The 12,409-nt window shown below is 45.2% G+C and overlaps 1 protein-coding gene across 1 annotated transcript in view; it reads right to left on the reverse strand.

Annotated features, from left to right (window-relative positions):
• The window catches only part of LOC108933516 (dynein intermediate chain 1, axonemal-like), a 40,064-nt gene that overhangs the window by 17,883 nt on the left and 9,772 nt on the right, over positions 1–12,409 (reverse strand). The window contains exons 8-14 of the mRNA XM_029252224.1: positions 11,689–11,748; positions 10,360–10,479; positions 6,355–6,439; positions 5,424–5,541; positions 5,075–5,118; positions 4,747–4,994; positions 1,923–2,012 (exon numbers count right to left, since the gene is read on the reverse strand). Of these exons, the coding sequence (XP_029108057.1) occupies positions 1,923–2,012; positions 4,747–4,994; positions 5,075–5,118; positions 5,424–5,541; positions 6,355–6,439; positions 10,360–10,479; positions 11,689–11,748 (765 nt within the window). The remainder of the gene's footprint in view (positions 1–1,922; positions 2,013–4,746; positions 4,995–5,074; positions 5,119–5,423; positions 5,542–6,354; positions 6,440–10,359; positions 10,480–11,688; positions 11,749–12,409) is intronic.

Raw genomic sequence — 12,409 nt, forward strand, 5'->3', positions numbered from 1 at the left:
TTCAAAGTTGGACATTCCACCAAGACAGTTCTCCTGGCAGTGTCAGATGCTCTGCAGTTAGCTAGAGGGGCCTCCCTCTCCTTGGTCCTCATGCTCCTTGACCTGTCTGCAGCATTTGACAATGTCAACCACCAGACTCTACTGGCCGCTCTTGGACAGCTTGGCATCAAAGAAACTGCACTGAAATGGTTTTACTCCTACCTGTCAGATAGATCCTTCCCAAGTGGTCTGGTGGGACTCCCGATCATCCCCTCAATCTCTCTCAACGGTGTCGAGCAAGGGTCAGTACTGAGCCACCCAACTCTTCACAATCTTCACCTCTTCTCTTGGTCCTGTCATCGCCTCCCACAGATTCTCCTACCGCTGGTATGGTAGTGATAGCTGGCTCTTCCTCTCTTTTCCACCTAGAGCTACAAACATTTCCTCACGCACCGTTGCCCGCCTCTCGGACATCTCTGCCTGGATCTCTGATCACCACCTACAACTAAACCTCTCTAAAACAGAGATCTCTCACCTCCCAACTTGTCTGTTTTCCTATCGAGGACTCCCTATCAAATTAGATAACTCAGTCATTTTGCCTGCCTCCTTGGCTAAGAGCCTTGGGATAATGATTGACTCATGTCTGTCTTTTTCTCAACACATTACAGTTACAACCTGGACCTGCAGATACAACCTGTAAAACATCTGCAGGATCCATCCTTAACTCACAAGAGACTCTGTGCAACTACTTGTCCAGGCCATGGTGACATTATGCCTGGACTACTGCAACTCTCTCCTGTCTGGCCTTCCAGTCTCTGTCATCAAACCTCTCTAGGATACAGAATGCTGCTGCATGAACGGTGTTTGACCTGCTGAAGCATTCCCATGCATCACCCCTCCTTGTCTCTCTGCATTGGCTTCCTACAGCTGCCTGGATCAAATTCAAGACTCTGGTCACAGACTACAAAACCATCAACAGATCTGCTCCCTGATATCGACAAGACGTGATCACTCACTACACCCCAAACAGACCGCTATGCTCCTCCACCTCTGCCTGTGCAGGTGGTCCTATGCACGAAAGGTTGAAAATCAAAAGCACAAAGGCTTTTGGTTCTAGTTCTGTGGTGGAATGATCTCCTCCTCTCACTCAGAACTGCAGAATCTCTCTCTACATTTAAGAAGGGTCTCAACCCTAACCTCTTTTGGACTCACTTCTCCCCTGATCTCTTCAGTGCATAATAAACGTATAAATGTTTATGTTTAATAATTTTGTAATTACAAATTGTTGAATAAACCTTGATAAGGGGGGCGCGGTGGCGCGGTGGGTTGGACCACAGTCCTGTTCTCCAGTGGGTCTGGGGTTTGAGTCCTGCTTGGGGTGCCTTGCGATGGACTGGCGTCCCGTCCTGGGTGTGTCCCCTCCCCCTCCGGCCTTACGCCCTGTGTTGCCGGGTAGGCTCTGGTTCCCCGCGACCCCGTATGGGATAAGCGGTTCTGAAAATGTGTGTGTGTGTGTGTGTGTGTGTGTGAATAAACCTTTATGCAGCAACTTGTGTAATGTATACTGGTTGATACGGTGGAATGTGACAAATTGACTGTACTTTAGAATGACGTGTTTGCATCCATGTCTTGCCTTCTCTTGATGTAATGTACTCATTGTATTTTTCTCTGAGATGTGCGTTGCTTTAGAGAAAAGCATCTGCTAAATTAATAAATGTAAATGTAAATGACAGTTTTTTTCATTTACAGAGGTAGAAAATCTATGATGAAACCAGCCATTTCCAGATCAAAATTGTTACTTATTGCAGCATGAGCTGCTTTTCCGAATGTCCAAAGAAAATGATATACACTTACTACTTTACAGTAAAAATATATAATGCATTTAAATGTGTTTCTTGACAGACAGAGGTAGTCATACAACAATTTACACTATTTTTGCTTGCCTTGACAAGAGTCCAAGACACCACACGACCATCTGAGGAGACAGAAAATAAATTGTGATTGCTGTCCAAGTCATCCTTTTGCCATTTCACCTGGAAAACAAAAATACTGCATTGAAAACAAACTGTTAACTCACAGAATCTCATCATGTCACATGACTCAAAGTGGTCAATAAAATGTTTGAGCTGATCTTTAATATAAATATATTGTTTTTTTTAATAAATACTGTTTTAAACACATTGCATCTTTTACACATAAATTAGACACAGAGGGTATATAACAGTAGTGGCTTAAGGTTGAGCCTCAGTATTCTTGAGCTGCTGGTTGTAGGTTTGAATGCAGCTCAGGGTGTACAGCTTTATGTTCTCCTGGTGTTTGCAACTCATGAACATGTACAGATGAAGGCAGCAGTAAAGTGTCTCCACACCCTCGTTTAACTAGAAAACCACAAGTGGTTGCTCTGAGTCAATTCTGACTTGCTGGCATTTACCATTACCTTGGTACCAAAGATAGAGTGCTTTGAAAAAGTATTTTCCTCCTTTCCAATGTGCTCTGTATTTGCAGCTTTTTTACAGTAATTTGACCACATCTAGCACTACATGAGTGGAGCCTAAAAGACAAAAAAATTACACTCATATCGTTTTAATGTAATTTCCAGCTACTTAAACTCTTTCCAGCAAAAGTCATGTTGGCAAAACAGATTCATAGACACAAATCACGCCACATTCAAAAGAAATTTCTGAATACAACTGAAGAAAATCTGCTGAAGCCAGCGCCAGTCTGGACAGGAAATCACATCCATTTCTAGGACTCTGAAACTCAACTGAACCATGGTCAGAGTGATACTCATCAAATGGAGAAAGTCTGAAACCATGGTGAATCTACCTGGAAGTGGCCTTCTAGCCAAATTCTCTCAATGAGCAAAGTTTAAAATTATTAATGAGCTCAAAAAGAAACCCAGGGAACATCCAGGGAACAAGCCTCTCTTGTCAAAGTTCTTGTCAATGTTCATAACTCCACAATAATAAAGTCACTGTGCAAACATGGGATTCATTGGTAAGTGGTACAGTGGGGCGTGGTGGTGCAATGGGTTCAGCCGTTCCCCGCTGTATGGCGGTCTGTGGTTCGAGCCCTACTTGGGGTGCTTTGTGACAGACTGGTGTCCTATCCTGGGTGTGTCCCCTCCCCCTTGCGCCCTGTATTGCCGGGTAAGGCTCCAACTTGCTGTGACCCTGCTTGGGACAAGTGGTTGTGGATGATGGATGGAAAGCAGTATGCCAGAAACCAGTGCTCACCCAAGAGAATATGGAATCTCATGTGCAGTTTGCAAAAAAGGACCTTTGTGTCTCTTCTGTAGGTTATTGAATTGAAAGTATAACTTTTTGGCAATATGGGTATGTGAAGTGAGGTTGAAGCACAGCAAGGTCATACAGCAAGACAATGATCCCAAACATACAAACAAGACAACATCAAAATGGTTGAAATGAACCAAATTAAAGCTATGGTATGGACTATTCAAAACTGTGATCTAAAGGTAATTGGGATGTTGTGGCAAGACCTGGAAATAGCTGTTTATGTTCTAAAACCTGCAAATGTTGCTTAGTCACAGCAATTCTACATGGAGCAGTGGGCCAAAATTCCTCCACATCAATGTAAGACCCTTGTCAACTGCTACAGGAAGCATTTAGCTGAAGTCATTGCAGTTAAAGGTGGTGCAACCAGTTACTGATTATCAAGGGGCAATTGCTTTTTCCTCATCTATAACTGCACATTTCCCCATCTTCCACACCAAAGAAATGACATAATGGCAGCACTAGTGTCACTCTTAGGCTCCATTCATTTACTACTACAATTGGCAAAAAGATCTGATCAAATTTCAAAGAGCTGATGTGAAAATGCTGCAAAAACAAAGAAAACTGGAAAAGATACCTTTCACAGCGCTGTCTACAGGAAACTGATAACCACTGACATGAAGCAGCTTGTTAGGGTGTTTGGTCAGCACAAGCTTTCAGAACAGTGACAGTGCACCTTGGCATAATACATATAATGCAGAGGCAGTATAACTATTAAGTGAAGGAATAAATAATCTTTTAACCACAAACCACCTTTTTGTTTCCACTTTCTAAACAAAAAAAAACTACCTTGGCAGATTCAGGTTCAGCTGTGAAATTCTGCCTCACAATATGTATCCTTATGTTGACCATGAAAGTTATAATTGCTCATAAGAATCACACAATTCCTCTGTACTGAGTTATTTTGTAAAGGTATAACTTGCGACATTAGTAGATCATACAAAGTCGCTTGTAATGATACTGTCGTTCAAGATAATTGGATGCATTTTTTTATTTAAAGTTTTATTACAGGTAATTTTCCATGCAACTGACGTGCAAGAGAAGCCACACTTCATACGGAGAAGGAACTCTCATATGGCAGTCATAGCTGTGTATTTTGAACTGAAATGCTGTTCCTGTTAGTCATGTCTCATAAGTGAGAGTGGACAGCTCGTTATGCGATTTTTCTTTTGGATACAAATTTGCTTGTACCCATTTAGACAGTTTGATATCTTACATAAGTAATACAAATTAATGGTCACACCTATGACTTAATCCAAGAACTTCAAGGTTAGAATCCTGTTCTTATTCAACACGCATCACCATGAAAAATTGTGGCATTAGATAAAACGTTTTCCTGGATAGTTACCTGACTCCAGGATATGACATCAGTACCCATTTCAGGACTAGGTACTTCAGGTTAAAAGGCTCTGCCCTTGACCACTAAGGCAGCCACTGTTTTACAGACAATTTCAGAAAATTTTTTTCAAAGTACCTGCCAAACAGGGTCAGTGTGCATTCCGGACTTTGCAGTGCTCCTGTACATCGGTTGGGTGCTTTTCTCCTTCAGGTTGTAGACGGCTATGCAGCCGTTGTAGAATCCCACTGCCACCAAGTGGGAGAGTTTTGCATGGATGTCCAAGCACATAACACCTGATAGTGTGATGTAGGAGTACTCAGGGAAGGTGGGGTTCTTCAATGAGTAGAAGAGCACCATTCCATACCCCTGTTTGGTGAAGTCATCTGCAGCGAAGATGATGTTATGTGCATCTTCAAAATAACAACTGCCTCACTCAAAGAGTTTTGAAACAGGATATACTTACAAGACCCGAGGCCTACAGCAAACAAGTCTTTGTATCGTTGATTCCTATGTGATAATATAAAAGGATGTGTCAGACATTCATTACATTTCATTCTATTATCCACATAAATGTATTGCACATAATTTTCCTCCTGCAAAAAAATTAGTGAAAATTTAAATGCAGTGTTTGTTTATACAACATTTTTGTGTTGTAATTAGATCAATGTAATTATTTGGAGCCATAACCTTTATAGCGCACTTAGCTGGTGTATGCCAGTACCTTGCATGAGGACAAGCAGCTATTGATAATACATGAATGGGTGAGTGAGTAAGAGTGAGTTCACAAAACAGGTATAACAATGATTACTAACCAGCAGAGGGAGGTCACAGCCAACCCTTTGACTTTATCATGCTGAAATTTCCAGAGTGGAAGTAATGTGCCCTCCTGCTCTCGGAACTCATCAGAAGAATCTTCAAAATATTTGAAATCTTAGAGGACAAACAGGACACTATTAGTTCAGCTAGGAAGTAGATTAAACCAAAGCGTCTTTCATACTATGGAACAAAAATGTCTTCAAGGAGGTTGTGGTTCATTCAAACACCATTGTCAAGGTGTTTTAAATTTCTCCATAAAAATATGCCCTGACCAGGACAGTCCACAAGGTAAACAGACAAAAACCCCACAATAAAAAAAGAGCTCAGCAGATGTAATCACACTATGAGAAAATGTTTCAAATGCCTCTGCATTACATGTAAATATTACTTCATTCATATTCATTAATTTAGCTAAACCTTTTCTCCAAAGCAACTTACAATGTAGAGCTGCTTATTATTTATCCATTTATACAGCTTGGTCATTTTACTGGAGCAATGCAAGGTAAATACCGTGCTCAAGGGTACTACAGCTGGAGGTGGGATTCAAACTGGCAACTGCAGCTAAAGCAGTTTGCTACCAGTTGCCCTAATAATCAAAGCAAATAGAGTAATCCAAAAGAGACAGCTGGTAGTGTAGTGGTTAGCCCTCCTTCCTTTGGATCCAAAGGTTGCAAGTTTGATTACCTACCTCTGGTTGTAGGACCCTTGCGCAAGGTATTTTTTACCCTGAATTGCTCCAGTAGACTTACCCAGCTGTATAAAATAATTCTAAGTTGCTTTGGAAAAAAGCCTCAGCTAACTGAATAAATATAAAAGATATGAAAAGTCTTTTCACAACAAATATTAATACAGGCAAGAAGATATCAAAACATATTGCGCTATTTGTACAAAATTAATCAATGTTTGTGACTTATCAGTCGCACATACCCTGTGCAATCTCATCAAATGTATTTTGGACAACCATCCGTTCAACAATTTTGGCCACCTGCCTAACTCTGGTGATGTTGTCGCTCTAAAAGAAAGAAAAAACTGTTATGGTAAATGATGCAAAAACAACATACTTGTTTTATGAAGTAATTAAAGAGTTTGAAAAAATAGAAATCCCACCATGTGTATTTATTGCATATTTTGTCCTCATAACAAACATTTTATTCAAGGCAAATTGAACTGCTAGTAAATCGGATATTTCTCATTTATTCAACATGGATAGCTTTAGTAAGGAAGCAAGAACAAGCATCTTTCCTCCATGAATGACAACTGGATGACTTCTAGGTTTATCCATAACTAATACAGTTTGCTTTCCAAAAGCTTATAATTCTTGTTAAACATTTTAGCCTAAACATTTCAGCCTTCATAAGGGGTTGTCTGGGGCTACATGCCCCTGGTAGGGTCTCCCATGGCAGACAGGTCCTGGATGACAGACGAGACAAAGCGCGGTTCAAAAACCCCTTATGAAGGAAAAATCAAGGCGTCCGTTTACCCCGCCCGGTATGGGGTCACCGGGGCCCCACCCTGGAGCCAGGCCTGGGGGGGGGCTCGCATGCGAGCGCCTGGTGGCCAGGTCTATGCCCACGGGGCCTGGCCGGGCTCAGCCCGAAGCCATGACGTGGAGCCGCTCTTCGGTGGGCTCACCACCTGCCGGAGAAACCGTAAGGGGCCGGTGCATTGTGATTTGGGCGGTGGTCGGGGCCGAGTGCCCGGCCGACCCAAACCTCGGGCGCCAACTCTGGTTTTTGGGACTTGGAATGTCACCTCACTGGCGGGGAAGGAGCCTGAGCTGGTGCGGGAAGTTGAGAGATACCGTCTAGATATAGTCGGGCTCACTTCCACTCACAGCTTGGGTTCTGGAACCACTCTACTCGATCGAGGGTGGACTCTCCACTATTCTGGCGTTGCCCAAGGTGAGAGGCGGCAGGCTGGCGTGGGCTTATTAATAGCCCCCCAGTTCAGCCGCCATGTGTTGGAGTCTACCCCGGTGAATGAGAGGGTCATCTCCCTACGCCTTCGGGTCAGGGAACGGTCTCTCACTGTCGTTTGTGCTTATGCGCCTAGCGGCAGTGTAGAGTACCCGGCCTTTTTAGAGTCCCTGGGGGGCGCGCTGGAAAGCGCTCCCACTGGGGACTCTGTCGTTCTACTGGGGGACTTTAACGTCCACGTGGGCAGTGACAGTGACACCTGGAGGGGCGTGATTGGGAGGAACGGCCTCCCTGATCTGAACCCGAGTGGTGAGTTGTTATTGGATTTCTGTGCTAGTCGCGGTTTATCCATAACGAACACCATGTTCATGCATAAGGGTGTCCACCAGCGCACTTGGCACCAGGACACCCTAGGTCGGAGGTCGATGATCGACTTTGTAGTCGTTTCTTCTGACCTTCGGCCATATGTCTTGGACACTCGGGTGAAGAGAGGGGCTGAGCTGTCAACTGATCACCACCTGGTGGTGAGTTGGATTCGATGGCGGGGGAAAAAGCTGGACAGACCTGGCAGGCCCAAACGCATAGTGAGGGTCTGTTGGGAACGTTTGGCGGAGGCCCCTGTCAGAGAGGTCTTCAACTCCCACCTCCGACAGAGCTTCAACCAGGTCCCGAGGGAGGTGGGGGACATTGAGTCCGAATGGACTATGTTCCGCTCCTCCATTGTCGGTGTGGCGGTTCGGAGCTGCGGCCATAAGGTCTCCGGTGCCTGTCGCGGCGGCAATCCCCGAACACGGTGGTGGACACCGGAAGTAAGGGATGCCGTCAAGCTGAAGAAGGAGTTCTATCGGGCCTGGCTGGCTCATGGGACTCCTGAAGCAGCTGACAGGTACCGACGGGCCAAACGGAGCGCGGCTCTGGCAGTCGCCGCGGCAAAAACTCGGGCTTGGGAGGAGTTTGGTGAGGCCATGGAGGAAGACTTTCAGTCGGCCTCAAAGAGATTCTGGCAAACCGTCCGGCGACTCAGAGGGGGGAAGCGGTGTTCCACGAACACTGTTTACAGTGGAAGTGGTGCGCTGCTGACCTCAGCTGAGGATGTTCTCGGGCGGTGGAAGGAGTACTTTGAGGATCTCCTCAATCCCTCCGACACGCCTTCCGTAGAGGAAGCTGAGGCTGGGGACTCGGAGGGGGACTCGTCCATTACCCTGGCTGAAGTTGCTGAGGTAGTCAAAAAACTCCTCGGTGGCAAGGCTCCGGGGGTGGATGAGATCCGTCCCGAGTTTCTCAAGTCTCTGGATGTTGTGGGGCTGTCTTGGCTGACACGCCTCTGCAGCATCGCGTGGAGTTCGGGAACGGTGCCTCTGGACTGGCAGACCGGGGTGGTGGTCCCTCTTTTTAAGAAGGGGGACCGGAGATTGTGTTCCAACTACAGGGGGATCACACTCCTTAGCCTCCCTGGGAAAGTCTATGCCAGGGTACTGGAAAGGAGAATCCGACCGATAGTCGAACCTCGGATTCAGGAGGAGCAATGCGGTTTTCGCCCTGGCCGTGGAACACTGGACCAGCTCTATACCCTCACTAGGGTGCTGGAGGGTTCGTGGGAGTTTGCCCAACCAGTCCATATGTGTTTTGTGGACCTGGAGAAGGCATTCGACCGTGTCCCTCGTGGCATCCTGTGGGGGGTACTTCGGGATTATGGGGTTTGGGGCTCGTTGCTACGGGCTGTTCGTTCCCTGTATGACCGGAGCAGGAGCTTGGTTCGCATTGCCGGCAGTAAGTCAGACCTGTTCCCGGTGCATGTTGGACTCCGCCAGGGCTGCCCTTTGTCACCGATTCTGTTCATTATCTTCATGGACAGAATTTCTAGGCGCAGTCAGGGAACGGAGGGTGTCTGTTTTGGTGGCCGCGAGATCTCGTCTCTGCTTTTTGCGGACGATGTGGTCCTGTTGGCTTCATCAAGTCAAGACTTGCAGCGTGCACTGGGGAGGTTTGCAGCCGAGTGCGAAGCGGCGGGGATGAGAATCAGCACCTCCAAATGCGAGGCCATGGTTCTCAGTCGGAAAAAGGTGGATTGCTCCCTCCGGGTTAGGGGGGAGTTGCTCCCTCAAGTGGAGGAGTTTAAGTATCTCGGGGTCTTGTTCACGAGTGAGGGAAAAATGGAGCGGCAGGTTGACAGGCGGATCGGTGCGGCGTCCGCAGTAATGCGGTCATTGTACCGGTCTGTTGTGGTGAAGAGGGAGCTGAGTCGTAAGGCAAAGCTCTCAATTTACCGGTCGATCTACGTTCCTACCCTCACCTATGGTCATGAACTCTGGATCATGACCGAAAGAATGAGATCGCGGATACAAGCGGCAGAAATGAGTTTCCTCCGCAGAGTGGCTGGGCGCACCCTTAGGGATAGGGTGAGGAGCTCAGTCACCCGGGAGGAGCTCGGAGTAGAGCCGCTGCTCCTCCGCATCGAGAGGAGCCAGTTGAGGTGGCTCGGGCATCTGTTCCGGATGCCTCCTGGACGCCTCCCTGGGGAGGTGTTCCGGGCTTGTCCCACTGGGAGGAGGCCTCGGGGCAGACCCAGGACACGTTGGAGAGACTATGTCTCCCGGCTGGCCTGGGAACGCCTTGGGGTTCCCCCAGAGGAACTGGAGGAGGTGTGCGGGGAGAGGGAAGTCTGGAGTACTCTGCTCGGACTGCTGCCCCCGCGACCCGGCCCCGGATAAAAGCGGAGGAAGATGGATGGATGGACATTTCAGCCTCTTTAGATGGACACAAGACATTATGTTAACTAATATCAGATTAAAAATAGCACCACATACACATACATTTTTTGACAAAATTTGCACAAGTATTTTCAAACATCCACATTTTACATACAGAACAGAATTATACTTTGTGTCAACTGATTGTGCAATTTCTGCTTTTAACCCAACTCAACATACTGATAATTTAGCAATAAATATGTTGACAATACATCGTGGGAGAGAACCTTAGAAAGGATGCTTTTCACAAAGCTTAAGAAGCTAACCTCCGTCTCCACTAGTATTGTTTTCTTCTTGCTTTTTTCTTCCTCCTTCTTCAGAGAGGCCTTCTGCCGCTCCTTGTTCTGTTTCTGTAACTCCTCCATGTAAGCGTCGTATATTACCCACTGCAAGCAAGTGGCATTTTGTTATGTTTAATCTAGGTACTATGGAGATGTGTGTATGAGTGTGTGTGTGTGTGTGTGTGTGTGTGTGTGTGCATGTTTATGTGTGTGTGACCAACTGAATGTGATAACAAACTTCAATTTCTAATCTGAGCATCAGAACAGCTGAGCCCCTCCAGCTCATTCCATACTCATTCAAAAAAAAAAAAAAATGTAGCAAAGGTGATCAGGAATTGTCTATTCTGAGTTTTATGCACCTACTTGTGTGATGAACATTGGTGTATAAAGTGGAAAGAAACAAACTAAGCTTACTTAAGAATTGCACGTCTGCAACTATGTCTCTCTTTCTCCTAATGTAATGTACAAATTGTATTTCTCTGAGATGTATGTCACTTTGGAAAAAAGCGTCTGATAAATGAGAAATGTAAATGTAATATCGGTTATTTCAAATACGACAAATTCTACCGCAAACAATGAAATGATGTATGAATAAATGTTATCACACGGAATTTGACAGGGTAAATTAAAATAAATAATTGTGTTGTAAAACACTGGCATCCAATCCAAGGTGCACCCCCTGCATTGCACCCAGTGATTTTGGGATAGCCTCTGGATCCCCGAGACACTTATCTCTTAGGACAAACAATTGCTGAAAATAGATAGATGTGAACATATTAAACTTATAGATGTAAAACATATTTCAAAGTTAGGATAGCACTTTGCTCACTATTCTTTTCATGTTGTTTTTTAAGTATTGTTTTTAATCACTGTTCATTTTTAATTAACACACACACAGGGTCATGGGAACACCAATCCGTCGCGAGGCACCCCAAGTGGGACTTGAACCCCAGACCCACCAGCGGGCAGGACCCAGTCCAACCCACTGTGCCACCACAGCCCCCTTTTTTAATTAATAATAGACTCCTTTTTTTCATTTTAAGCATGAAAGCAATTTGGAATTATAGTCCTGCAATTACAGGTCTGTCTTCCACAGATCTGCTGCTTCTTTCCCCCTAGTGATTTCTGTAATTATGTGGCACTTCTAAGGGGCACCAGGTAGTGTAGGAGCTAGAACTGCAGCCTTGCACGTCAATGACCCAAGTTTAAATACCACCCCTAGCCTTGAACACAGTACTTATCCTGAATTGCTCCAGTAAAAACCATATGTATAAATAATGAGTCTTGTACAGCAAAACTATATGAGATATTTACCTGGTTGGCTGTGGCTGAGAAGTTTGATCGAGGTGGGAGTTCTGTTTGACATCCTTTTTGCTAGAAGAAAATATACACATGATATAATTTATACATCTAAAATATAAAAAATATGAAATATAATGTTGAACAAGAGGTTAAAAAAATGAGTGAGAAAAGAATGGTGTTACCAGAACAGCGTAGTGCTTAACTGTCATGACATTCCACCCTGTTTCTGTTTGCAGACAGATTTTAATTTCGCATTCTACAGACATAGATTAAAAAGCTTTCATTCTCAAACATTTTGTGTTTATTGCAGTTAAAAAAATCATAAAAATTATTTTCTAATCAAAGTAAAATTTATCGCCTTATATGTTCACTGTTCTGACACAACTACCCTCTTGTTTATAAAATGTCTATCCATCCATCCATCCATTTTCTAGGCCACTTGTCCTTCTAGCATTGCAGTGGCAATAGGGAGAGCAGAGAAGCCCAGACATCCAACATTTCCTCGCTCGCAACTTCCTCCAGCTCAACCCGGGGATCCGCAGCCGCTCCCAGGCCAAATGGGAGATAGAATCTCTCCAGCAGGTCCTGGGCCGATCTCGGGGTCCTGTCCCAGTTGGACATGCCTGGTATACCACAAAAGGGAGGGGCCCAGGGAGCATCCTTAACAGATGCCCAAACCACCTCAACTGGCTTCTCTCAATGAGGAGTAGCAGCTCTACTCCAAGTTCCTCCC

The sequence above is a fragment of the Scleropages formosus genome, chromosome 5 (genome assembly GCF_900964775.1).
Source record: "Scleropages formosus chromosome 5, fSclFor1.1, whole genome shotgun sequence".
Lineage (NCBI taxonomy): Eukaryota > Metazoa > Chordata > Actinopteri > Osteoglossiformes > Osteoglossidae > Scleropages > Scleropages formosus.